At 58.3% G+C, this 25865-nt stretch overlaps 1 protein-coding gene across 2 annotated transcripts; it reads left to right on the top strand.

Annotated features, from left to right (window-relative positions):
• The first annotated feature begins 1585 nt into the window (after positions 1-1585).
• TMPRSS3 (transmembrane serine protease 3) lies at positions 1586-24043 on the top strand. 2 transcript variants are annotated; one of them, XM_028504862.2, is made up of 13 exons: positions 1586-1744; positions 3102-3246; positions 8181-8291; positions 9143-9259; positions 9666-9789; positions 11778-11903; positions 13039-13082; positions 13800-13965; positions 14608-14777; positions 16507-16602; positions 17637-17779; positions 18471-18623; positions 21706-22139. In XM_028504862.2, the coding sequence occupies exons 1-13, from the start codon at positions 1727-1729 to the stop codon at positions 21721-21723; spliced, it is 1431 nt and encodes a 476-aa protein (XP_028360663.1). In that variant the 5' UTR covers positions 1586-1726; the 3' UTR covers positions 21724-22139. The 2 variants fall into 2 exon arrangements, with proteins under 2 accessions (XP_028360663.1, XP_028360664.1); XM_028504863.2 differs by lacking the exon at positions 1586-1744 and adding an exon at positions 2377-2634 and having other exon boundaries at positions 21706-24043.
• Positions 24044-25865: the final 1822 nt, after the last annotated feature.

Raw genomic sequence — 25865 nt, 5'->3', positions numbered from 1 at the left:
AGCGCCCTCATGGGCCCCCTCCTTGCTTCTTGCTGCTAAACTAGCTCCACCCTTGACCTCACCGGACACTCATCCCAACATGTTAACAAATGCTGACACACGTTCATATGACCTCGTGGTCTTCTGCAAGTTACAAAGTATTGTTAGTCTCGGTTTAGGATCACCCAGTGGGCGGACACAGAGCCCAGCGCACACTCTTTGCCTTGTCAGGCGCAACGAAAGTCACGGTTCTAAGGTTCCTGTCCCCGTCTTTGAGGCAAACGTTCCTCCGGGGAACGGAGAGTAGTTAGGGAAGACGTGAAGAAGGGTTATGAGTTGACGGATAATCTGTATTAAATCCAAGAGACATGGATGGGTGCCTGGGCAGGTGCTGGAGGCCGGAAAACGAGACCGAACTTAAACCATGATTGGCTGACTCGGTCTTTTGGGCTGTTGTTGCCCCGGACAAATCCCGCCCACTCTACCTTGGAAAGAATCCCAAATCCAGCCCTCATCTTCATCTGCACCGTTGGCACCTCCGGCCGAGTCACAGCCTAGGTGGCAGAGGTTTTCAGCAGCCTTCCCTCAACTCTGTGCGTCCAGCCCCTGTCCCCACCCCCTGGCTCCTGCACTCACTGCACATGCGCAGATGCGGACTTCGCCCTGCGCCGCTGCCCTGTGGCTTTCCACCGCGGAGGAATCAACCAGACCCCTTCCTTCCAAGGGCCTGGGCCCTCCGTGGTCTGCCCATCGGCCTCTCCAGGCACAGGGTCTTTCTCACCCCAGCCGTCTGCTCGGAGCCTTCAGCGTTGATGGTCCTGTGCTTGGAACAACCTCCCCTCTTAGCTTACGAGGCCCGCTTCAGCCCATCGTCAAGGCCTTGCAAGAAACGTCACTTTGTCTGGAGGCCTGCCCGCGCCACCCTGTCCCATCCCTCCCTAGCCTCTCCCAGCCTCATCCCTTCCTAGCGTGTGTCACCACCAGAGACCACGGGGGAATGCTTCGATCCCTCTGCCACCTGCCTTGAGTCTCAGGGCCTGGCTCATGGCCGCTGGCCCGGGAGAGTTCGCGGAGTAAATGAATGCCTGGTTCACATCCACCCGCCTTCCCAAGGGGGCTCTTCTCGGTGCCCTGGCCCACAGCGCAGGGCTGTCTCTCTCCCGATAAAACATCTTGAAGCCGCCTCGTGCGCGGAAACACCCTCGGGACGCAGAGGTCCCCGAAGAATGGCAAGTGCAGCGTCTCTGCGGAGTGCTGGCTGCGAGGACCAGTCAGCCTCCCCGCCTTTTGTCTTCCGAGCAGCTGCAGGTCTGCACTCGGGCTCAGTCACGTGGTGGGGGATGGGGACAGAAACCCCGCTCCGGGTCATTCTCCCTGCCCCCTGGGTGCGCCTGTGGAGCAGGGCAGGGCCGGCCTGTTCTTTTAAGTAGGAGGAGTGCTCGTGTTCCAAAGACTCTCTTCTGTGACGTTTCTGCAAAGGTTTGCTTACCTTACTTATTTACTAATTAAAGGGAAGCCACATTTTCCCCTCCCTGGCCCCCGCGGTCCTACCCCCAACGGCCACCTGATACCGCAAGCAGGTTGGGTTACACCGTCACCGGCGACTGTGCCATTTGCTGTGATGACCGCGTCGACAAGGCTGAGTGACTTGGTGGAAATATTTCCCGATTGGACTGAACCATTGGCAGCCTGCGCACCATCCCGCTTGCTTTTATAATGAAAAAGGAAATTATTTCTGCTTTTGACGATGGCGGCTCCAGAAATGGTGAGTAGGTGTGGGGAGAGAAGGTTCCACGCAGTGGTGACTTTTCAGCATTTCTCAGTGAGTGGAACCGGCCAGCCGTGGTCCATCTGGGGAGGGACTTCCTCCCCCAGGTTCCACGTTTCAGGGAGCGCTTTATCATTTGGTCATGTTGTAGTTATAAAGTTAAGCTGCCTGACTCGCCTCATGCTGATGGTTCGTCAGCCAGGGTCAAAGCGAGAATCAAAGTCAAAAAGGCCGACTGCGAACCGAGTAGCTCTCTGAGATACTCTCCGAAGCTGCTCTTAGGGTGGGAATGAAATCGACTGTTCCAGCGCCCACCTCTGGCTTAGATTTTCCCGTGGCCACGTGAAGCAGCATGAAGACAAAGCTTGTTTTAAGTGGCCTGGTAGTTCCCGGTTCAGTGTCAAATGTTACAACGGGGAAGCACAAAGCAAACAAAAGAGGCAGGCGCTCCGAGTGTCCGTGTTTCTGGGCCCGTTGGAACCTCCGGATGTGAGTGCCCTGAGGAAGTGGGCATTTGGCGGAGTCACACCTGCTGCCCCGGAGCGTGACCCCAGAAGCTGCCTCTGGGACATTGGCCATCCCCTCCCTCCCTCCCTCCGCCCCTCTTAGAGCTGCCAGGAATGCCTTCCAGGGGCTCTGACCCCTGGGGCCTGGCGACGGGAGGAATTCTCCTGCAGGACACAGAGCTCAGTGTAGCTCTGCTGTCGCCTGAGGCCGCCAGCCACTCCTCCCTGTGCTGGGAGTTGGGGCGGGGACCGGGCACCCCGAGGGCCCGGATACTTTCATCCTGAATTAGGTCAGGGTGGCGGGAGCCAGGAAAGCTACAAATACTGTGGGCGAGTGTCCCTTCTCTGGTGCCGCTGACATCGGAGGGGCGCGGACAGTATGTGAGTATCAGAACCTTGGACGTGGAGGGTGGGTGTCTCGCTCGTACAGGCGAAGGGTCGAGTTCCTGTGAGACAGACACGGCCATGGCAGGAAAAGGGGGGGAGTGTGCTTTGAAAGTCATTCATCTGCTGTAACGTCGGGGTTTGGGGACTTCTAACTGACAAGAGGGCACCTCTCTGAGGATGTGCACTCAGCTGATTTTAAGGCTGGTGGGACGAATGTTGGGAAAGTCCTTATTTTAGCAGAAGTAAGTTCACTGTTTTTCGCTAACTCTAGAAGTTTCTCTGTTATCTGCTGTGGCTTGGGGGAGAAAAAATGCGTCTCACCAGACAAAGAGTTTTGATTAGTTGGCATGGAATTCGCTTCATGTGGATTGTCAGATTTCAAAGACTTAGCACAACAAAGATGTGTTTGGTGCTGGAACCGTAAACAGGGCAGCAAACGCTTTCTGTTCTTCCCGGCCAAGGAGGTGGAGGTGGAGGCGGAGCCGAACCTCAGAGGCCCTGAAATAGTCACCATGGGGGAGAACGACCCGCCCGCGGCTGAAGCCCCCTTCTCCTTCCGATCCCTTTTCGGCCTTGACGATCTGAAAATAAGCCCCGTCACACCAGGTAGGTGCAACCAGGTGTGCTTTCCGCCCCCCTGCACCCCATCTAGATGGCGAACGTGGCTGAGGGCTGCGTCTCCCGCTGGGGAAATACCTCACCAGGCGTCCTTGCACCTCGCGCGTTGAACACATGTGATTCTCTGGCGTACAGACTGTGGGAGAGAGGGGGCGTCGGAGGGGACGGTGGTCCCGCCCCTTGCTGACTCTGTGCACACAGGGCTTTGTAGTCTTGGCATGAAGACTCTCAGAAATGGAGGCTCCGACGGGCCCTGGGAGGTAGGGGTCAGTTGCTGGCCCGACTCTCTGCGCCCTCCTGGAAGTCCTGGGAACCCGCCGCTCACCAGCCCTCTAGAAGACTTAAAATAAGCCGGGCCTCCCTGAAATCCTTCCCTGAAGGATTTGATGCCTAGGTTAAAATCCAATCGCAGGCGACAGAGTACATTTTGTAAACAGGCTACACATATGTGGAGAGACAGGGGACCCCACAGTGCCTGTCCAGCTGGCATCTCTTTGGCAAGAGCCCACAGGGGCTTGTCACAGCGAGCGGGACTTGCTGCTCCCGTACGCAGTCAGGCGTGCTGGCCCCTGGGGCTGGGAGGGGGGCCCTGGAGGCTCTGGCTGAGGGTCCGGAAAGCATGATTGGGGGTAACCCCAATGATTCCTTTTAAACCACAGCTGATGTTGATGGGGGGAGAGAAGAGGTGGGAGATGGGAGGAGATATTTCTATGAAAGATACACAATTGAAAAATACTTCTCCAAAATTAACATAGATGTAAATTTTAAAAGTACCCTGCAATCCCCTAACTCCCAAATTTTACCTTACTTTTATATCTGCATTCATTTTCTTCCCGTCGTTGCCTGTAAATACGCATCCATCCGTGGTGCTGGCAGGCGGGCGGGCCTCCTCCAGGTGCTGCCTGGTTTTCATGAATGTCTTTTTTTTTAAGATTTTATTTATTTAGTTTTAGAGAGGGAAGGGAGGGAGAAAGAGAGAGAGAGCGAAACATCAATGTGCGGTTGCTGGGGGCCGTGGCCTGCAACCTAGGCATGTGCCCTGACTGGGAATCGAACCTGCGATGCTTTGGTTCGCAGCCTGTGCTCAATCCACTGAGCTACGCCAGTCAGGGCCATGAATGTCTTTTTAAAAATAACATTATTCCATCAAATATATGTGTGATTTCATAACCATTTTATCATCATTTGATATATGATTGTTTCTGATATTTTGATAATCTGAACATGAATAGTGATGTACATTTTCCTCTATGCTAACTTTTATTATTTTTTCATGATTAGTTCCTGGTGGGGGAAGGAACAAAAGGTGTTTAAAACTTTTCTTTTTAAATAAAGCAATGCATTGTTCATTGTAGAAATTTGGAAAAATAGTTAATCAAAAATATATTTTTTTAATTGCCCACAATTTTACTGTTACTCAGGGCTAACTCTATTAGCAGTTTATGGGGATTTCTTGCCATTTTCCTACCAATATCTTTATTCCCCTTTGGAAGTGACATAAACTATTTGTATCATTTTGAAGCTTTTTAAAAAACTAAGCAGTATTGTGTTAATTTTTCCATGGCATTCAATACCTAAATCGGGCAAACTATGGTCCATGGGCCAAATCCGGCCCACTGCCTGTTTTTATGACCACAGTTTTACTGGGACACATCGACGTACCCACATATTGTCTGTGGCTGCTTTCATGCCGTAGGAGAGTTGAGTAGTTGCCACAGAGGCCATGTGGCCCATAAAACTTAGAGTATTTGCTGTCTGGTCCTTTGCCGGAAAACCTTGCCAACCGCCCTCTCTACCGCCTGGTGTCCATCCTGTTTGGTATTTCGCCGGTTTCTTCCCTTGGTCGCTGAGGCTGTTTCCCATGCGTCAATGTTATCAGTGCCACTCCTCTATGCGTCCTTGTAGGCAGGCACCTGTGTGTATCTACGGTGACGTCATAGGATACATTCCTAGAAGTGGGTTTGCTAGGTCAAAAATTCCGTCCAGTTTTAAACTTTTGGTGCATGTTGCAAATGTGACTGTCAGAAAGTTCCCACAATGCAAACTCCCGTCAACTGTACGTGGGGGTCCATCTCCTTTCACTTTGGACAATAATGAGCATAAGAACCACAAGTACCAACAACTTCAGTAGTGTGTGTGTTGGGGAGTTGGTGGGGAGTTGTGTCTAACGTGTGTTGTTTCTTTTTCATCTCCAGAGAGGCTGAAGGGTTTTTTCTTTATGCTTGTTTATCATTTGCATTCCTCTTTGGAGGGGTACTATGCATCTTTTTTTGTTCTAAGCACACCCTCAAAGACAGGATAAGGGGGGTGGGGCCATGGCAGCACCCACAGGGCACCAGGGTGCAGTGGCGAAGTGGGCAGCGTGCACTGATGCAGGGGTTCTGACCGAGCAACAGTCTTCGACTCTACCATCTGGGTTGTTCCCTAGCTGAACTCTTACAGAATAACTGGGATGATACGAGGTCATTCTGGGGGTTCCTGCTGATTTTTAAATTGTAAATGGAGAGAACACATCTCAACGGGAGAGATTTCTGGGAGTGGGGAGGGTGGACGGGAGGTGTCTGCTCTACCAAGTCAAGGCTATGCACTCGATGCCTTGAGAGGAATTGGTCTCTAACCCTGAGATAAACAACCTTCATTATCATGATGTCATCTGTCCGTCATCTATCCATCCATCCATTCAATTTACCAATATTTACCAAGAACTACCAGGTGCCAGCCAGTTGCTGTTCTAGGTGCTGTTCTAGGTGCTGAGAACGCAACCGCGAACTAACCACTTGCACATCCAGGATAAAGCAAAGAGCTTACTGTCGGTCTCCCTGTCTCTCCGTCTCTCCGTCTGTTCTCCTGTCTTGCTCTGTACCCCTCACGATCACGGAGAATTGCATGTGGCACGAGTTACCTTATTTCCCCTGGTGTCTTCCCTTTTCCCCCTTACCCTTTTCTGTTGCTTACTCTTTCCTCCTTTCCCTCCTAATCCACCTCTCCCCCCGATATATTTGTATTTAAATTCTCTTCTTTTTAAGGCAGCCTGGAATGATATTGACCACTTTATAACCGCGCTATTGCCAGAAGGAGAAGCTGTGTGTAGAGACAGGCAGGGCGAGATCTTTTTTATTCTCCACGGGAGACCTCTTGGCTCAGCATCTCCAAGACCAAGAGAAGAGGGGCAGAGGCGGTCTCTGTCCCTAGCAACGGTGTGACCCTTGGAAGGCTTTCTGCCCTTCCTCCAATCCAGTCTTGCCGATTACGGGGAAGACACCTTGGGCGTGGATGCATTTTCAGGATCCATGAGATAATGTGCATGAAATGGCCTGTTCTTCGGAGAGTGAAGGGTGCTAGTGGAACCTCTCCTGCTGCACAGAGAGACTTGTGCCTCTGGGGATCTTAATGCCCCTTGCATCTCCTTCCCCCCCAAACTGCCTGGTACGTTAGCCAAGAACTGGGGAGGGTCTGGTGCAGGCTAACAGGCCCGCTTATCACAGATCCACAGATGCTGGCAGAAGACACGAGACTCCCGGGTCAGACGCAAAGGACTTTATTACTCACAGCATGGGTGGCACACACATCCTGTTTGAGTTGTTGCTCTTGCCCACCAAGCCCCACGGAGGCGACGTGGAGCAGCCCAGGCGCACGTTGCACGCCTGGTGGGTCTGCATGACCTCTGAGGAACCCCTGTACTGGACCACAGGCCGACCTGCACAGACTCGGCCTTGTCTCCATCCTCTAAGGCTGTTCGCTTTGCCGATGTCCTTGGAAAGATGCTGTGGACCCAAGGCCATCGGTGCCCCCGTGCACAAGACCTACAGAGAACGGCCTGCTGCGGCATCTGGCCACCCCCTCAGAGGGCCCAGCTCGCCCTCTCCTGAGAGTATGGATTTTACCCGTCACCCTCCGCTGTGAGAAAATGACCTCCAAAGCTGGCGTCCTACTTTCCCTTTGTTATGGTTTCCTGGGGCCACTGAAACAAAGAACCGCAAACGAGGTGGCTTAAAACAACAGAAATACTGTCTTGCCGTTCTGATGGCCAGGAACCCGAAACCCAGGCGCTGCCAGGGCCCCGCCCCCTCTGAAGTCTGCGGGGTGGGGGGGGTGGGGGGGGAATCCTGCTCGTCCCTTCCTGGTTTCTGGTGTTCTGCCGGCGATCTTCGGTGTTCCCTGGCGGGGAGACTCGTCACCCTGCTTTCTGCCGTGACCTTCGCACGGCCTCTCCATGTGTCTCTTCCTGTCACCCTCTGTGTGTGTGTGTGTGTGTGTGTGTGCGCGCGCATGAGCCCCTGTGTTCAAACGTCTTTTTGCAAGGACACCAGACAAGTTAGACCCCCTACTGATGACCTCATTTGAACTTGCATACTACTCCAAGGACTCTATTTCCAAGTCAGATGACCTTCTGTGGTGCTGGGGAGTTAGAACCTCAACACATCTTTTTGGGGACACACGATTCAACCCGTAACACCACCATCCCTCCACCCCAGGAACAGAACTGGGTCAGAGCTGCAGAGTGTGGGGCTGGACCCCTAGGGAACGTGCCCCCGGCTGGTGGCCCTTTTCCCCGCACGAAGGCTGCTTTCTTTCTTTTTTTAAAAAAAGACTTTATTGATTTATTTATTTTTAGAGAGGGAAGGGAGGGAGAAAGAGAGACAGAGAAACATCATTGTGCAGTTGCTGGGGGTCATGGCCTGCAACCCATGCATGTACCCTGACTGGGAATCGAACCTGCGACACTTTGGTTCACAGCCCGCACTCAATCCACTGAGCCATGCCAGCCAGGGCACGAAGGTTGCTTTCTTCGGGTGGGAGCCGTCCCCTGCAGGAGAGACAGGGGTGGGGGGGGGGGATGAATAGCTACACTTAAGTTTCCTTTTATTCAGACTCGTTGCTCTGTGGATTTTTGCCCCTCCCCCTTCTCCTCTGGTTCTCAGATGCGGATGCTGTGGCCGCACAGATCCTGTCCCTGCTGCCCTTGAAGTTCTTCCCCATCATCGTCCTTGGGGTCATTGCGCTGATAGTGGCTCTGGCCGCGGGTCTGGGTGGTGAGTACGATTCATTATTTAGCAGGCTCTCAGCTACCTGCTCAGGCTCTTAAACTTTCATGAGCTCCCTGGCCCCTGAGTGGCCACCCGGCCTTCGTTACTGGAGGCAAACAAGCGTTCGGGTTTGCTGGCTTTGAGTTTTATTCGCCTGTGTGAACGTAAGGCCGACCGGAGGCCCGGCAGGGGCTGTTGGCCACGCTCGGGGCTTCGTCACCATGGAACCTGCCCAGTGAGAAGCGTCCGAAGGCAGCTGATGAAATAGAATCCGCGGGCGGGGGCGGGGCAGGGCTGGGGGCAGGAGACAAGGAGGCCATTCAGGCCAGGCCAAGACCGCCTGCTATTTTTAAAAGAAGGTGCCTGTGGCTTTTGAGAAAGTGAGTCATTCGGATGGTCTCTATTAGGGAGCAATTTCTCATGTTCTCTCTCAAATAACTGGAGTACAGATCGGTGTCATTCTCTACCTGCTCGGGTGTGTGGCCCGCAGTCCTTTCGCTTGCCGCTCTGAGTCAGCGATGGCAGGAGGCAGACAGACGGGGCCTCGAATCCTCAGTCCAGGCTCCCTGCTCAGCTGGCCCAGCCAGCCAGTCTGCAGCCATCCAGGTTCTGTCTCGACCTGGAGCCCCGCAGGGTCTAGATTCACCTCCAGGTGTGTCGCAAGGCCACTTAGTGAGACAGCGCTGGGGGCAGCAGCTGCACCCCCTGGAATTCGGAACAGACGCCAGGCTGCTGCCACAGGTGCAATGTCAGGGCAGCCTCGTTACTAGAGGGCAGGCTCAAGTGGGTGGTTGTCAGTGCAGCAGCGCACTGCAGGGGCCTTCATTTACCCTGCTGCCGCCCTCGTCTGTCCTCAGTCCACTTCGACTGCTCCGGGAAGTACAGGTGCCGGTCGTCTTTCAAGTGCATCGAACTGACGGCTCGATGCGATGGCGTCTCAGACTGCAAGGCCGGGGAGGATGAGTACCGATGTGGTAAGGTCGTGCCTCTCCACTGCAGACAGCACAGCAGGGGGTCAGCACCCCGCCCCCCCCGGCCCGGGCCTTTCCCATTGGGGAGATGGGTCCAAGTCAATGCCAGAGTCAAGTCATGTCCTCAACTGTGATCCAACCAGCCCCCAGGACACCCTGGGCTGGGTGCTAAGGGAAGGGCGTTCCATGAAGCGGAAACTCTGTTGGGGAGACTCCCTGAGCCATACGAGATCTCCAAGAGCGCTCAGGGGCTCCCGGCGGTAGGCCGGCCCTGTGAGGGTGGGCCACCGTGGGCAAGGGGCAGGGCGGGTTCGGCAGAGGAGGGTCTGAGCTGGGGCAGAGGAACCTCTGCCCTGGGCTCAGGGCTCCGCTGGCCACTCACGCGTGGTCGTGCCCGTGCGTCGGCCAGTCCGCGTGAGCGGTCAGAACGGCGTGCTGCAGGTGTTCACGGAGGCCGCCTGGAGGACCGTGTGCTCCGACGACTGGAAGAGTCACCACGCTACTGTCGCCTGTGCCCAGCTGGGGTTTCCAAGGTAATGTGAAGAGCGCTCCAGGCAGGCGATGGGTGGACATTACTAGTGATCCTGGTGAAGAAAGACAGCTGCTGTTCAGTTGGGTGCTCACAGGGCACTTGGTCTCCTGTCACATTGCACCCTGTGACAACCCCACGAGGCTGGACATCACCCTCACTTTAAGGTCACAAAGAAATGGCACTTTGGGGCGTGTCTGAGGGCCAGGACAGACCTAGATGCAAACGGGAAGTGAAAGAGCTTCTGAGATGAAAGTCCTTCATGAGGACCAGCCCCGCGAGTGCCTCAGGCCACAGCTAGAGTCACCTCCTGACTCCACCCCGCTTGGTCCTGGGGGTCACGTCCTCATCCGTGCACATGCTCCCCAAGGAGCCCCAGAGAACCAGGTGCGAACAGTCAGCAACTTGGTGAAAACACAGTAGTTGAGCGACACATGGGGGAAGGAACCGTTGGAGTGAAAACTTCACTTGGCACTGTTTGCCCTTGGCCGTGGGGCTTTGTGCATGGGGACGACCCACTTTCTCCTCGACGTGGGGCTCCTTCTCTCTCCCGCCCCTTCCTTTGGTTCACGGCAGCCGCCGTCTTCCATGGGAGCCCGGGCTGGCACCCTTCCCTCTTTGCTCTTGATTCTGGGTTTGGAGCAGGGAGGCTCCCGAGTTACACGTGTCTCCCAGGAAGTGAGCGCAGTGACAAGAGGGAACAGGGAAACCACTCCTGTTTGTTTCCAAGGAAACGAGCTGGGTGGCGGCAGCCTCACTGCTCTGAGTCCCCCAGGAGCCTCCGGCTTCCAATCTGATGGGTCGTGTTCTGGGCTCCTTTCTCTGAAGCCAGTGAAACCCCAAAGGCCCCCCCCCGCCGCCTGCACCCCTGAGACCTGCCTCCGTCTCCCCCGGTGACTCAGAAATCAGCTGCAGTTCCCGCTCAGCGACAGCAGCGAACATCACCCCTCAAGCGCCTGTAGACCTTCCTCTGCACAGACAAACACAGACACAAGCCTCACACACATCACACACAATCACACACGATCACACACACTATACACATGTACACACAGAGACATACCACACACATCACCTGCACACCACAGACACGTGCACCCACTGACATGCCACAGACATTGCATCACACACAAACATTCACTCACTGACATACCACATGTGCGTGTAACACCATGCATGTGACCACACACGTCAGACACCTGTCTGCTCATACACACACACACACACACACACACTCTCCACCCCATCGCCACCACTAGGGTGTGAGTTCCCTATGGAGGCCCTTTTTCGGGCTCACCAGAGGGCGTCCTCCATCTCGTCACCCCTCCTCTCCCTCTTGGGACGCCACCCCTGTCCCCAGGCCCCTGCTCTGTTCTGCACAAAGACCCAGTCACCCCTTCTTTCTCCACCTGCGTGCTCCTCCTGGGCAGCCCTCGGGGCTCTGTCCACCCCAGCCCCCCGGTGGGACAGTCCTTCCTACGCTGACCTGCCCCTCCGGAGGGAGGTGTCCCTCAGCGTTGCCCAGTTCCTTCACTGTCGGCTCATCCCTCTCTTCCTTGCCTGCTGCTTCCATCCTGGGACTGGCGTCCACGTTCTCTTTCGGTTCTTCCTCCTCATTCTTCGGAGCCTGCCCTTGACCGCCGCTGCTCTGCTGGGTCCCACTCCGTCAGGCGTGGTCCCTGGGGCCCAGAGCCTGGGCTCATGGGCGGGGCCATAGGGTGGGGCCGACAAGTCCACCACCCCAGACTCCTCTGGGTTCGGAAAGTCTCAATGACACGTCGGCAAGAGGAAACCATTGACGGCTTCGGGGAGCACAGTGACGTCCCCCCCCCCCAGTGTACCTGTAATAGTGTGACTTGGGCACGCTGGTGGTTTGGGGGACACAAGGACATGTCCCCCAGGAGGACACCTGTAAAGCTGTGACCGGGGCACAGGCTGACCTGAAACAGAGAGTCAGTGTCACACCACCCCTGCGTCTCCCTGTGCTCGCAGCTACGTCAGTTCGGACACGCTCAGAGTGACCCTGCTGGAGGAGCAGTTCCAAGAGGACTTCGTTTCCATCAACCACCTCTTGCCAGACGACAAGGTGACCGCTCTGCACCAGTCGGTGTACCTGAGGTGAGCGCCAGCCGGGCTGCACGGCCACCCCGCCCTTGCTGCATTTGTGCAGCTGCGTGCGTGGTGCCACGGGAGCACGAGAGAGCCAGGGGGGTGTGGCGAGACTGGGCGGCGCAGCAGCTGGCCGCAGGGGCCTGGCCCCAAGCCTGCCAAGGTGGCCGACAGAGGCAGGGAGGAGGGGGTTAAAGGAGTACCAGTGGGGTGCGCATCGTCAACGTGGCACTGCACCTCAAACAGCAGGTGCTGCAATGTGCTCGGAATGAAGGAAGGAGGGAGGGAGGGAAAATCAGGAAGAAAGATTCAGAAAGAAACACGTCTGTGTTTGTTCACAAAATCCTTCAGTGCGTTCCCCAACAACTCATGGGGGAGGTAAAACGAGTGTCCTTGGATGACACTCAGGTACCTGAAGCTCAGAGGGCTCACCTGCCTGGTGGATGGAGACGCCAGGTGTGCCGACCCAGGTTCCCGGCGCTCTTCCTGGCACCTGGACCGAACCCCAAGGGGAGTGTGTTCCAGGCTCTGGGGGACCATGGCTCATCAGCTTGTCCATCTCCTCACGGACAGCCACCCCTGGACACGCATGCATTCCCCGGGGACAGCTCGTCTCGTGACAGGCCTGGGGCTCTGAGGGCAGGAAGGGACCCGGTTGGCTTAGGAGAAACGCAGGGGCCCGGCTCCCACCCACGCGGGCAGAACGCCTGTCATTTCCAGCACAGTCACCTCTCCACTCGGGGAGGTGTCCTCTCTCAGGGGCATGTCCCAGGTTGCAAGGGCATCGTGCCAGGGGAGCCTGCCGTCCGCCCAGCAGGCACTGCCCGTCCCCGGGGGCGGTGAAGAGCACCGGGTAGAACAGACACGCAAACGCCCCCGTGCCCGTGACAGAGCGTGGAATGTGTCTTTGACCGTCTGCTCCGCAGAGCTGAGACACGCTCCGTGCCTGTCACTCACACAGGACCGCGCTGTCGTCGAGTGGCTTTTAAAAAAAACCAATTCTGTGACATAGACTAAAGCTGTAATCTGTATTCAAGAGCAAAGGAATAGAGTTTGTTTTTCTCTTCACCCGAGATAAAGTTCAACAACGTCCACCTCACAGGCCTTGGGTGTTTATCACGAACTCACTCTCTTTCCACTCTAGGGAAGAATGCGCCTCGGGCCGCGTGGTCATCCTGAAGTGCACAGGTAAGAGTTTCAGATGCACTGAGGCCCATGGGAGCAAGAGCTGGCTCCCAGAGTCCCGCCCCTCCCTGCCCCTCCCCTCCCCTCCCCTCCCCTCCCCTCCCCTCCCCTCCCCTCCCCAGCTGCCGGGAGTCCCATCCTTCTAGGTGCCAGGTGGGCGCTCCGTGGGCTCTCCCTCGGAGGAGGGTGAGCTCTGTTAGGTGGGGGAGGTGGCCCAGAGTGGCTTCTCAGCAGGACACTGGACTGTGGCATGTCCTGTCCTGTCACTGCAGTGGCTCTGGGGGCCTGACTTTCTCCTCCCCCTGCCCCTCAGGGGAAAGCTGTGACAGGCTGCTCAGTGACCCAGACCCCACCCCCGGGGCAAGCAGGGGGAGGGGGAGGGGGAGCAGGCTCGCTGCGGGGGTGGGGTCTGGGGGAGTCAGGCAGCGGCACACCAGCACCTGTGTCAGTGAGGCGGGGCTGTGGGAGGCGCCCTGTGCTCCTGGGGCGCTGTCACCGTCCCCGGCTTGTGGGCACCTGGGGGAGGGGCCCTGCCGGCGTCAGGCTGTTTGCTCTGATGGACTCTTCCCACCGCACCCTCACAAGACACCCCTGTCCCTCATCTCACGGGAGCTGCCCCCACCCCTCTGTTCCCGGGCTGGGAGCGCAGTGCGGGTGGCAGGACGTCCGGGACAGGAAAGGTCTGTGGGACGGACCCCCAACCCTGTTCCCCCCCGGCAGCCTGTGGTCTGAGGATGGGCTACAGCTCGCGCATCGTGGGTGGAAACATGTCTTCGCTCGCACAGTGGCCCTGGCAGGCCAGCCTCCAGTTCCAGGGCTACCATTTGTGCGGGGGCTCCGTCATCACCCCAGTGTGGATTGTCACCGCCGCCCACTGTGTCTATGAGTGAGTGCTCCTGCCTCCTGGGGGTGGTCCTCCTCTCCCGCAGACCCGTCCGGCCCGGGCCCTTTGGGACGGGGTGGATGTGGGTGGTCAGCGGCAGGTCCAGAGAGCAGGAGACAGAGCACATCATCACAAGTAATGTCCGTGTGGAGGGACCCTCCCTCCTCACCAGGAACCGCCCGCCACCGTTGGCTGCATAGATCCTAGACCTCGGCTAGTAGAGAAAAGTGAGGAAGAGAGGGAAGGAAGCCCTCACGCAGGAGGAAACCCAGCAGCATAGAGGCCTTAGACCTACCACCCCGTAGCTACCAGGCGGGCCAGGTTGTGCCAGGAACAGGAGAGACTGTGCAGGGTGGGTGGGGACAGAGGCACCCTAGGGCAGTCTCTCTCTCTCAGGGGTCATTAGCCTAGAAGAAAATACTCGGTTATTTTTCTCCCTGTCATTTGTACCTCCCTCCGAGGTGCAGGGAGGGAGGCTGCTGCAGGCAATGCGTGGGGTGGGTCTGTGCTTCTGCCAGGTGGGGGCGCTGCAGGGGATTCGAACACCGGCAAGCAGGGCCGTGACACCTCCCTGGTGCTGGGCCAGGGCTGCCTGAGGTCCAGGCTGGGCTCTTCCTGCTTTACCTCTCAGTCTTCTCATTGCAGCCTGTACCTCCCCAAGTCGTGGACCATCCAGGTGGGCCTAGTTTCCCTGCTGGACAGTCCGGCCCCTTCCCACCTGGTGGAGAAAATCATCTATCACAGCAAGTACAAGCCGAAGAGGCTGGGCAATGACATTGCCCTCATGAAGCTGGCGGAGCCGCTCTCCTTCAACGGTACGCCTGGGTGTCTCTGTCGTGCTGTTGTTTTCATTGGTTTCGAGAGAATTAGTCATTGCTTGTCGAAGCATGGCGATGACAGCGCTTTCCAGGTGTCTGGTAACCCACCATCTGACTCACTTCAGTCTTGGCCTCACTGATTCTCTTCTCACGGAAGTGGGGGTTCTCCTGGCTCTTGGCATGATGGGAAGCCTTCCATCGTGCTCTGGGTGTGCGGGCGAGCGGTTGAGGGTCGCTGGTCCTATGCACATCTTCAACTGTAGCAGGCGGTCACCCCAGTCAGGGTCACTGTGCAGGTCTTGGTGATGATTTGGTTTTTTAGAGACTTTGAGGCTCTATGTTGGTCAGTTTGGTTTGCCTGGTCCCTCTGGGGCTCCCACTGGTGCCATGTTCTCCCTGGGGTGCTGCCTGGAGATAAAAGGGCCGTGCCCAGGGCAGGCCACCTGGCGTGCCTCTAGGTGGTGGAAGGGCGTCTCCGACCTGTGGGCGCGAAGAGCTTGGTGGCGAGGTCCCCTGCCAGTGCCACTCGCGTGCCCAGTGCTTCAGACTTGGCTGATAAAGCGCGTGCGGCCCAGGCCGGCCCGCTGGTTGCAGTGCGGCCCTTCCCGCAGCCGTTTCTTTATGACCTGGAAGATCCTGGGCATCCCCAGCTCCCCAGAATACGCAGGAACATTCTTCCCCAGTTCGGCAGGCCCTGTTTCTCTTCACATAGGAGATGTCAGGACCTGACCTCTGGAGGTCACAATAAAGCCACACGGGACCGAACTGTCAAACTTTTCACACCTGCAAACGAAGCATTACGAGCCCACTCCCACATCAGCTGTAGCCTCCCCCTCCCTCCCCAGGGTCATGGCAGCTCCGTATTGGAGCGGAGCCCTGGCACAAGCCCAGGGGCAGGTTTGACCTCGGGGGCAGGGTGGGGGGAGGTCCTCTGTGGGCTCGCCACGCTGCACTCTGAGACAAAGGCTTCTCGAGAAGCAGAGGGACTGACGTGGTGATGCTCATGGGCTAATTATTAAGCATGGTATTTGACCGTACCAAATGAAGTGTCAACATTTGTATTGTGATAAAATTAAAACGGACCCTCCCCGTAGTCTTTCTCTGCCTTCCAGTATTGTCATACCCAGAGAGGCGTAGCACATGCCGGACTGTGTCACACGAGAGTCCTGTGACAGTCGTGACACTGACTGTGGTGGGGCTTCCGGGACAGCCCACAGGGACAGGCAAGCTGGCTGCCTCCAGGGCTGTCGGGACGGGCAGGGATGTCCGTGGAGGTGTGTTCTGTACCACAGCCCGGACCGGCAGTGGGCGAACTGTGGCCCACGGGCCAAATTAGACCCTTTACCTGCTTTATAAATGAAGTTTTATCAGAACACAGCCAGACCCACTTGTTTCCCACGGCCTGTGGCTGCTTTTGTGCTGCTGCGGCAGAGCTGAGCGGTTGCCACGGAGACCACTCGGCCCACAAAGCCCAAACTAGTTAGTGTCTGGCCCATTCCAGAAGCTGTGCCGACCCCTGGTCTGGACTTGCTGAAGTAGCCACAGCCGAGGGTGGCTTTGAAGGTTTAGGGCTCTGGTGGGGGAGGGGCCCCCACTCTGAGCTAACAGCTCTCCGGTGACCAAGGGCTTGGCCTGTCTTTGGGAGGGCGCCTGCACCCTCAGAGTGGGGAGCGCCGACGAGATCGGTTGTGTTCCCCAGTTTCAGAGTTGTTTCCTCTCCGCACAGAGGTGATCCAGCCGGTGTGTCTGCCCAACTCCGAAGAGAACTTTCCTGACGGGAAGATGTGCTGGACATCGGGATGGGGGGCCACCGAGGAGGGAGGTCAGTGGTCCGAGACCGAGATTCCGAGTCCAGGGAGCCCCGAACCGAGAGGGCCGGGGTAGAGGTCCACACCGGCTTGTTCCCCTCCCTCCCCCCGCCCCCTGTCCCAGTGTCACGTTCCCGAGGGACACCTGTGCGTCCCTGTTGGGGGCAATGAGGCCACTCAGTCAGCCGATCACTGTGGGTCATGAGTCACGGTTCCATCTGTCCTGGGTCGTGGAATCGCAGACTTTCTCAGGAGAGAAATAAGGCATAAAGGAGAACCGTTTCTCGGCCTCCACGGGGAGACCATCACCCACGTGCCGTGCCGGGGCCTGGAGGCTCTGGGGAGGAGCCAGTTCCCCGCCCTTTCCGGATTCCAGAGGCCGCCTGCTCCCCTGGGCGTGTGGCCCCTGCTCCATCCTCCCAGCCAGCAGCCCAGCATCCTCCCTGTCTCCCCTCTCTGACCTTTGCTTCCGTCTTCACGTGTTCTCCTCTGAAAGTTCCAAGGGTCCTCGTAATCACATTCAGGGGCCACCCACATAGCCCAGGATTGTGTCCTCATCTCTCACGGTCTTATCACATCTGCAAAGTCCCTTTTGCCATGTAGAGTGACACGGTCATAGGTACTGGGGATTGGAAGGTGGGTACTTGGGGGGGCTATTTTCCTTCCGACCACCACAGGGTTCCTCCAAGGGCTGTGTGTGACCTTCCCGAGACTCAGTTTCCCTTCTGTAACCTGGGTTGCTCTGAGAACCACACAGGCTGGTGTGATCAAGCGTTTGACCCAGGGCAGGCCCCCGGGAGGTCCGTGGTGGTGACAGCTGCCCCCACCGCTTCCCACCTTGGTCCCCTTAGGGAAGAGGGGGCTCTGCCCTGAAGCGGCAGGGCCTGCATGGGACATCCGTAGGGACAGAGCCCTGGGGCCGGCTGGTGCTCGTGGCAGGACCCCCACTGTGCACTTGCTGGCATGGCCGTCTCTGCCATCCAAATGTCAGGGGCGTGGCCCCAGGCCTCTGAAGTCCTCACTGCATGCCCCCCACCCTCCGACACAGGCGACGCCTCCCCGGTCCTCAACCACGCGGCCGTGCCCCTGATCTCCAACAAGATCTGCAACCACAAGGACGTGTACGGCGGCATCATCTCCCCCTCCATGGTCTGCGCCGGCTACCTGAAAGGCGGTGTGGACAGCTGCCAGGTGGGCACCCGTGGGTACCTCCAGGGGCCGTGGCAGTGGGCAAGGCGAGGCTCTGCTAGGGTGACCCAGCCCGTGGGACAGGTCGCTGCCAGCATTTATTTCTCTGTGGCTGGCTGAAAAGCAAATTTACAGGGTGTGGGGAAGAAGTTTGCTCAGGATATCACATCCTTGCCCGGCCAGCCCTGTTTACCCAGCGCTCCCGCTGCGCCTGGGTGCGGGGCGGAAGGAGGGGGTCTCGGGGGGGTGCTTCCCTCCTGACCCCGGTTCTCAGAGTCTGCAGGGGACGGAAGAGGCGGAAAGCAGGTGGGAACCTGTGGGCGTGGGCCTCCAAAGCCACAGTGGATGGGACCCCAGTTCTGCCTGGGTCCAGAGGTCAGTGAAAGGCCCTGGCCAGGGAGACAGGCCCTCCCTCAGAGTGCTCTGTCGGCTGCACACAGCTGCCCTGACCCACGTGGGTTCGGTGTGTGGGGAGTCTGGCAGGGACACGGCTGGGGCGACCACCCTGAGGGGTAAAGGACCCACCGTCAGGAATGCTGAGTCAGTTCTGGAAGGGCTGTACGCAGGGGGTGAACGCAGAGCCGTCCCCACACCGGATTTCATGATGTGGTGACAGGGGAACCCTGCACTGGGACAAGGGACAGCCGTGGCGGTGCCTCTTCTGGGGCCCTCAGTCTCTTTCCTTGCCGTCCAGGGGGACAGCGGGGGACCCCTGGTGTGTCAGGAGAGGAGGCTGTGGAAGTTGGTGGGGGCGACGAGCTTCGGCATCGGCTGTGCGGATGTGAACAAGCCCGGGGTCTACACCCGCATCACCTCCTTCCTGGACTGGATCCACGAGCAGCTGGAGGTGGGCGCAGGGCCGGCCCAGCTCACGGGGTCTGTCTGAGTTCACCTCCAGCGACCCTGGTCCTGCTGTAGAGAGCCAGGGAGGGGCCAGTGGGCGGATGATTCATTGAGCAGTGACTCGGTGGCTCTGCGGTACATGCTCAGATGTGAGCACGTCCACCCACCACTGGGCTCCGTGTGGGCGTGGCCCTGGTGGGGTGGGCACGAGTGGTGACTGGGTCTCCACGGATCTGGCAAAGGAGGAGAGGCAGCCGAGAGGATGTTGGGGGTGGGGACAAGGAGAGCTGGCCTGTGCACGTGTGGGATAGAGGGTAGACGTGGGACAGGCGGGGGAGGGGAGAAGGACCTCCAACGCCCACTGGGGGGTTCGGACCTTGCCAGGAGCCAGGGATGGGCTGGAGAGTCTCTGACCAGGAGAAGTGTGGGCAGCTCTGTGCTTTGGAAGGGCCTCCCTGGAGGGGGGACCTGGAGCAGGGACACAGGTCAGCGAGGCTGGCAGGGGACCCTGGAGGTGGAGGGGAGGAAGAATGGGCTACCCAGGCAAAGGGCGGGAGCGCCACGGCCAACTGCAGGGGACAGGCAGCTGCGACACCTGCCCCAGGGAAGCAGGCGGGGAGGCCGCAGGGAGGCGCCACCAGGCCGCCAGGCCGCAGGGGAGCTCACACAGTGCGGTGCCCTCCGTCTTGCCCTCCAGGGCACTCGGCAAATATTTGCTGACTTATCTCAGGCTCTGAGCCCCACGTCAGGCTTTGGACCCGTTTCAGAGGCATGTTTAAATTTTTTCTTAAATTGAGACAAAATTTACATAGCAAAAGAGCGATGGTTTTTAAGTGAACACTCCAGCGGCATTTAGCACATTCAGGGTCTGTGGCCACCGCCTCTCTCGGGTTCCAGGATGCTCCGCCACCCCGACATGAAACCTCATCCAGCAGTCACCCCCTCCACCCACAGCCTCAGCCCCTGGCCTCCCGTATGTAATCTGCTTTCTGTTGTGCGGATCCAAGACCTTTTTAAAGGCCCCTTTCCACGTGAAACAATGGGCCAAGAAGGACAGCAGACTCCTAACGAGCCTCAGGTGCCCATTTTCCACGTCTTTCTCGGGCATTGTTGCTTTAAATGAGGAGGTTCTAATGGTTCCCTTTGCACCAGGTGAGGCCCAGGCCTGGGACTCAGCGTGGTTTCCGGTCCAAGCCCGCTGCAGCGCACAGCTGGGCGCCCTGGGCAGGTGCAGACAGTCCCCGCCTCCGAGCGGCTGCAGGCTGCAGGCTGCTGGCTGCTGGCTGCTGGCTGCTGGCTGGGGCGGCAAACGCTGGAAGGCGGGCGCTGGGAAGCCTCGGCTGGTGCTCATTGTGTTGCTAATGGGCAGCCTGGCCTGGCGCTAAGCTCTTCAGCACAAAATTCAGCCGCAACCCATCCGCCTCTAACAAAGTATCAGAGAAGGTGGATGAAAGAGCAGCTCCTCACTGCAGTGGCCTCGATGGCCCTTGAGCCGGGGGCCTGGAGTGTGGACAGGGGTGTGGGCGTGGTGGGTGCAGGGTAGGAAGGCAGGAGCAGGCAGGCCCTCTACAGGGCTGCCCTTGAGGGCTGGGGGTCAGTGTGGCCAGGTTACTGATCATGAAGGGTGAACTTCAAACCGGTGCGGGTGACAGCAACCAACCCCCAGTTGTCATGCTCTGGGGGGGGGGCTGGGGGGGGCAAGCTCCCCAAGCCCCCTGGGGAGCCTTCTGACTGAGGTACCGCATGATGTCTCAGCCCGTTTCCCCCAGCATCACCCTGGGTGGCAGGTCCTGGACGGGCCTCCTGTGACAGGCGAGGGGACCTGTTTAAGGCCCCAGAGACGTAAGGCCCTTGCTTAAGACTCCAGCCCCAGCACATGCTGTGCAGACGCACCGGCCGTTCTCCAATGTGGGGGTGCACACGGCTGTCCCGGGCTGTTTGTGACCACTGAACCCCCCAGGAGCCTTCTCCAGAGGGCAGGGTCAGGGGTGCAGGGTGAGGGCCCTGGTGACCCGGATGCTCCAGGTCCTCAGGGCACACTTCGAGAACATACCCTCAGGCCACGTGGCTCCCCATCAGGCTTAGAAAGAGCTTGCACCCCCCCCCCCCCACCGTGGCACTGGAGGAGGCGCTTTGTCTCTGACAGGTGTGTGGCCCCCTTGACACCCAAGAGCATCGCTGCAGCCTCCGGCCCGAGGGAGGCCAGTGTGAGACTCACCCTTTTGCCCGTCTCTCTTCGGGTGTCCCCAGGGGAGACCCAGGGGAGACCCAGGGAGGCTTCCCTTCCCGTGAGAAGGGGCTGTCCCAAGGCATTGGTGTAGCCACCTGCTCCTTCGGAACGTGGATGCCAGGGCCCTCCGAGAGCTCACACATTTTCTTACTGTTTTTTTTTCTGTTACCATTTAGTCCCTTTATGCTCCCCTCCCCCACCCCCATCACCACACTCATGTCCATGAGTCCTTTTGCCTTTTTGCGCAACCCCTCCACCCTCTACCCCTCCCCGACCTCAGCCGTCAGCCTGCTCTCTATCTAGGAGTCCGTCTCTGTATGGCTTGCTAGTCCCATGTGTTAACTTGATTCCACAAAGGACTGAAATCATGGGGCATTTGTCTTTCACCGCCTGGCTCATTTCACGTAGCCTAGTGTTCTCCAGGTCCATCCGTGCTGTTGCAAAGGGTAACGCTTCCTTCCCACACCTCTCGAGGGGAATTGCCCGTTCATTAGCCCACGGGACTTCCTGCTGGATCACCTTCGTTTCCTCCACTGGCTTCCTCTGCCCACTGGGGCTTCAAACAGAACTGCTCCCACCCGGGTCTCGACTTGGGAGCATGATGAGAAAGCCGGCAGGCGGGGCAGTGCATGCGGGGCGGCGGAGGGGAGAGCTGTGTCACACTCCTCCGGGAACGCTAGTCTGGGGTCTGCGCCGAGGTGGCAGCCCCCCGCAGCCGAGGCCCCCCCCCCTGCAGCCGAGGCCGACCCTGTCCCCACTGATCGTGGAGCGCAGCGGTGCTTCATTCGGGGCAAAGTGCAGGTGCCCCCTTGCCCCCAGCGTGTGCTGGAAAAGGCGCCTATGTTTCTGTTTCCAGAGGGACCTGAAAACCTGAAGAGAAAGGGGACGAGCCACCGCGCTGAGCTCCTGCCACAGTGGAGACGTCCCCGTCCCTCCACGGATTCCCGGCCGGGAACTTCGGACGCGAGCGAGTGCCTCCTCCCGTGCTTGGCGTTCCGGCACCGCCGGCAGCGCCGAAAGGCGGGGCGTCCCTGCATCTGGAGCCATTTGCTTCTGACACCTCGGACGGGGCACGGGGCCGTTGGACTAAAATGACCTCGAAGTGCCTTTCGGACCTTCCCTAAGAACCAAGACAGGAGCGCCTGGGAAGTGCTGCCCTTTCCCGTTGTCGATTAGGTTTTCTCTACCGCCGCCCTCCCGCGCGAGTGATGATGTCAGCACGCCTCCCGCGCAAAGCTACGGACAGCCCAGCTGCTCGGGGGGGGTGGGGCCGGCCCAGAGCCGCAGATGCCCCCGAGCCCACCGTTTACCCCTGGGCACCGGAGCCCAGCCCAGGTGTCCAAGACCTCTCTCTGCACGTGGGAACTTCATCTCCAAATGACTAGCTTTCAGGTGTATTTCTATCCTATGTTGTAGCACTCGGTGCCTGGTGTTATCAGCGTCCCTCGCTTCCACGGGACACGGGCCTCGGGCACTTGGAGCTGGTCTGAGTGTCTGCCCGTGCACACTGACGTCATCAGCTCGGTCGCAGACGCTCGGTCACGTGGCTCCCTCCCACCCGCCCCGTGGGGCTTGCCTTTCCCTGTCCGACCAGGTTTTTCCGCAGATCAGAGTGACCTCCTGCTCCGTCACGAGACCCAGAGCAGAGGGAGAAACCAGATAGTGAGACAAGGACCACCTCACCCCACACGCATGGCGGGTCCTCAGGCAAACAGAGTGGACCAGGGGTGTCACATTTATTGTCACCGGGGGCCACATCAGCCTCGCAGCTGCCTTCAAAGGGCCGAATGCAAGTTTAGGACTGCATAAATGTAACTACTCCTTAATGGTTAAGTGAGAGCTCGGTGCTGCCACCAGGTAGAGACAAGGTGCCGGCAGATAAAACAAGGTGGAGGGCCAGCCCTCGGGCCTTGTGTTGCCACCTGTGGAGTAGATGGTCCTGTGTCACTAAGAGGCCATAGGTTCCGCACCCCTCTGCAGGCACCTGCAGGGTCAGAGACCCCCGTGACCCACACGCCTGTAGTCCCCACAGCGCACAGAGGTTACTTGGTAGGTAACCAGCGTGGTGCTTTCTCACCTACGAAGTCAGGAGAATGGAGTGTGCCCCTTTGCCTGGAGGCAACGGTGGGGAAGGGGCGAGTGTCTCAAGTGGCTCCGGGGACCCTCCTGGGCGGCCTGAGGCAGAGAGGGGGATGCAGGAAGGAGCGGGGGATCCCATCCCGCAAACGTATCGGGGGCATGTCGCCCTGCCAGAGTTGCTACACGGGCCTCTGTGTGTGTCGGAAGGGACGAGATATTTTCATTTTAAGTGGTTTTGCCTGGGTCTCTCTGAACGTTGTGCTAGCTCATGGACTGAAGATCCCGGGGTGAGAGGATACTCCTTCTGCGTGGCAGCAACCTCAGCTGAGAAAGCCTGACTGCGGGGTCCACGGGCATGCATCTCTCGCCTGTTGCGGTGTCATTCGTCTTTGGTCACTGCTGCCGTTTGTAAGGACATGGCTGCTGGCTTACAGACAGTCTTCTCCCCAGGGGCCTTGGGTGATGCCGAGGCAGGTGGCTTTAATCAGTGTGTGCCACGCGCCTAGCAGTGTTCTTCATGGGGTTCGTCTGTTCTCGTGTTTAACTGTCACAAGCACCCCAAGAGACAGGAACTCTCGTCGTCCCGTCCTGCAGGAGAGGACCCTGTGGCATGACAGTGGAGTGGCTTTCCCAAGGCCCACGGGGCACTCAGGACTTGCACCAAGCCCGTCATACCAGCAGGAATTAAAGCAATTAGCTAATTGCAAAACTACACTCCTTGGTACTTGCGGCGCCGGTTTGAACCCCTCTGAGACACGTTCGTCATCCGAGTTCGTGATGTGCTTCTCCTTCCTCCAGAAATGTTTGGTCTCGGTGGGGACAGCGGCCGGCTCGAGCGGCAGCGCCATGGCGGGGCTCTCTGTTCCTCTTCCCACGGACTCACGCCTCATGGCCAGGCCGGGCAGGAGCCCAAGGAGAGAGTCGCAGCTGCAGCGCTCCTCAAGTGCGGCCTTAGGAACAGCCAGCGCCATGGGCTTTGGGTGGCTTGGGCTGCCACCCTGGTGGCCTGGACCTGAGGAAGCAGCTTGGGGCCCCCATGTCCCAAGTTAGTGAGTGAGGGTGCCCCCCTGCCCCCAGACAGCCAGGATAGGACTGTGGGAAATCTTTCTCTCTCTCTCTCTCTCTCTCTCTCTCTCTCTCTTTCTCTCTAGTACTACACCATGGCGTGTGATATGGCCTAATTTCAACACTTTTAAACAACTATAGAAGGCCTAATGACAGCATAGACAGTTTGGGGGGGAAAGAGCATTAAACATTGGCCAGCAACTGAAATGCTGTCGTTGGCCACGAAAGCTGTGCCTTGCCTGCCTCCCTCTTGAGAGGAGGTCTTCCGGCTGGGCTCCGAGGCACCTGCTGACGCCTGTCCCCTCCCCTGGAACGATGCAGGAAGGCCCTCGGAGGTCTGGGTATGCAGACCCGTCATCTGTCCCAGGCACCCGCCCAAGGAGGGCCAGGCGCAGGCCTATGGTCCTGCTCGCTGTGTCCAAAGGCTGGCGCCCTCTGCGGGGACTCCCACCCGGCACAGCAGCCCGGGGGTGGGGCTCGTGGGCTGGAACCTTGTCCTGTTCAAACGAGTGGGTACAAAGCCCTGACGACCCGGCCTCCAGCCACAGGGAGTCTCAGGGACGCGGCCGTCATGTGGAAATAGAGGGAGGACTGAGAAGAATGAAGTCCCTACTGCGTGGCACTGAACAGCACTGGCTCCAAATCCATTGACTTAGACACGTTTACCTGTTGGGCCACCTTCTCCCCGCGGCGTGGAAAAGAACACCTCCCCGAGCTGCTGCTGTCCGGGTGACTTGGGACAGATGCAGGGCGGCGGGCCACACCCAGCCACGCCCCACCCCCCACCCCCGTGCACCCGCCCCCGGGCGACCTCTGCAGGCGAACTGCATTCCAGTTCACGCACCTCTTCCGTGTTGCCCAAACAACCTGGATTTTCCTGCAAATCTGTGGGCCCACAGAAAGAAGCCGTTCTTCGGGCTCCTTTAGGATGTGGTCTGTGTGTGCATGTGTGCATGTGCGCACACATTAGTTTGTGCGTGTGTATACACACGTGGTGGCCCTTCCGTTGTGCTCATTTATTTCTGTGTCTGTCTGTCTGTCTGTCTGAGCCGGGAGCTCCCTGAGGTGGGGCCGTGCTCATCCTCCGTCACCTGTGATGCCAGTGCCCGGCCCAGGGGCGGGACCAGAGCTACCAGTAGGATAAACACGCCACCTAAATGGACTTGGGTCCAAATTCTGTTGTTTCATGAACCAGCACACGCCTGGTTTGGGAGGGGGTGGAATCAACCTAAAGGTAACATTTACAATTTAACACCATGATTGGTTCTAGGAAGTCTCCCTACGTGTCCCCTTACAAGTACAAAAAACGACTCTGTGAGTGAGAATCACGACATCACCGTTGCCACCCTGTTTTCCGGTCTGCCCTAGAGCGGCCACAGTCACGTGATAAAATACGACTCCAAGTCTCATTCACAGCAAAGTGGTCTGAGTAACACCCCTAGGGGGTGAGAAGCCACAAAACAGAGTTTTCTTTAAAGATGAAAAGAAAACAGTAGCCATGGCCCTGACAATCCATCCACTAGGAATCGGTGTCACACGTTCAGAGCGGGGGAGAGGGACTCTGAAGACACATTTTCTCTGAAAGTGATTTTTGACTTTCCCCCTCTGTTCTTTCCCTTTCAGCTTGGGTGCCAACTAGAAGCCCCGCCCTCCCTCCTTTCCGGGAGAGGTGGGGGCCGCAGGGGGGCTGCGGAGAGAGCTGGGTTTGCTGCCGCCACCCTCCCCACCAGCCCAGGGGTGGGGGAGCCCTCGCAGACCCCTCTGTGCCCCGGGAGTGCTGGTGAATGGATGTGGCGCCTGCACCTGCGCGGTGCGCTCTTCTCTCTGGCACCCGTCCCCACCAAGGCGGTCACCTGCAGGCAGGGTCGCTGG

The sequence above is a fragment of the Phyllostomus discolor genome, chromosome 2 (genome assembly GCF_004126475.2).
Source record: "Phyllostomus discolor isolate MPI-MPIP mPhyDis1 chromosome 2, mPhyDis1.pri.v3, whole genome shotgun sequence".
Classification (NCBI taxonomy): Eukaryota; Metazoa; Chordata; class Mammalia; order Chiroptera; family Phyllostomidae; genus Phyllostomus; species Phyllostomus discolor.
Note: the sequence above shows the minus strand (reverse complement) of the source record. Positions and strands in the feature narration are given on the sequence as shown.

What these genes read in the sequence shown, in the direction of transcription:
- TMPRSS3 (XM_028504862.2), top strand. An exon ending in TCTGGCCGCGGGTCTGGGTG is followed by an intron (nt 8,292 to 9,142) that starts GTGAGTACGATT and finishes GTCTGTCCTCAG; the next exon opens with TCCACTTCGACTGCTCCGGG. An exon ending in GGGGGCCACCGAGGAGGGAG is followed by an intron (nt 16,603 to 17,636) that starts GTCAGTGGTCCG and finishes CCTCCGACACAG; the next exon opens with GCGACGCCTCCCCGGTCCTC.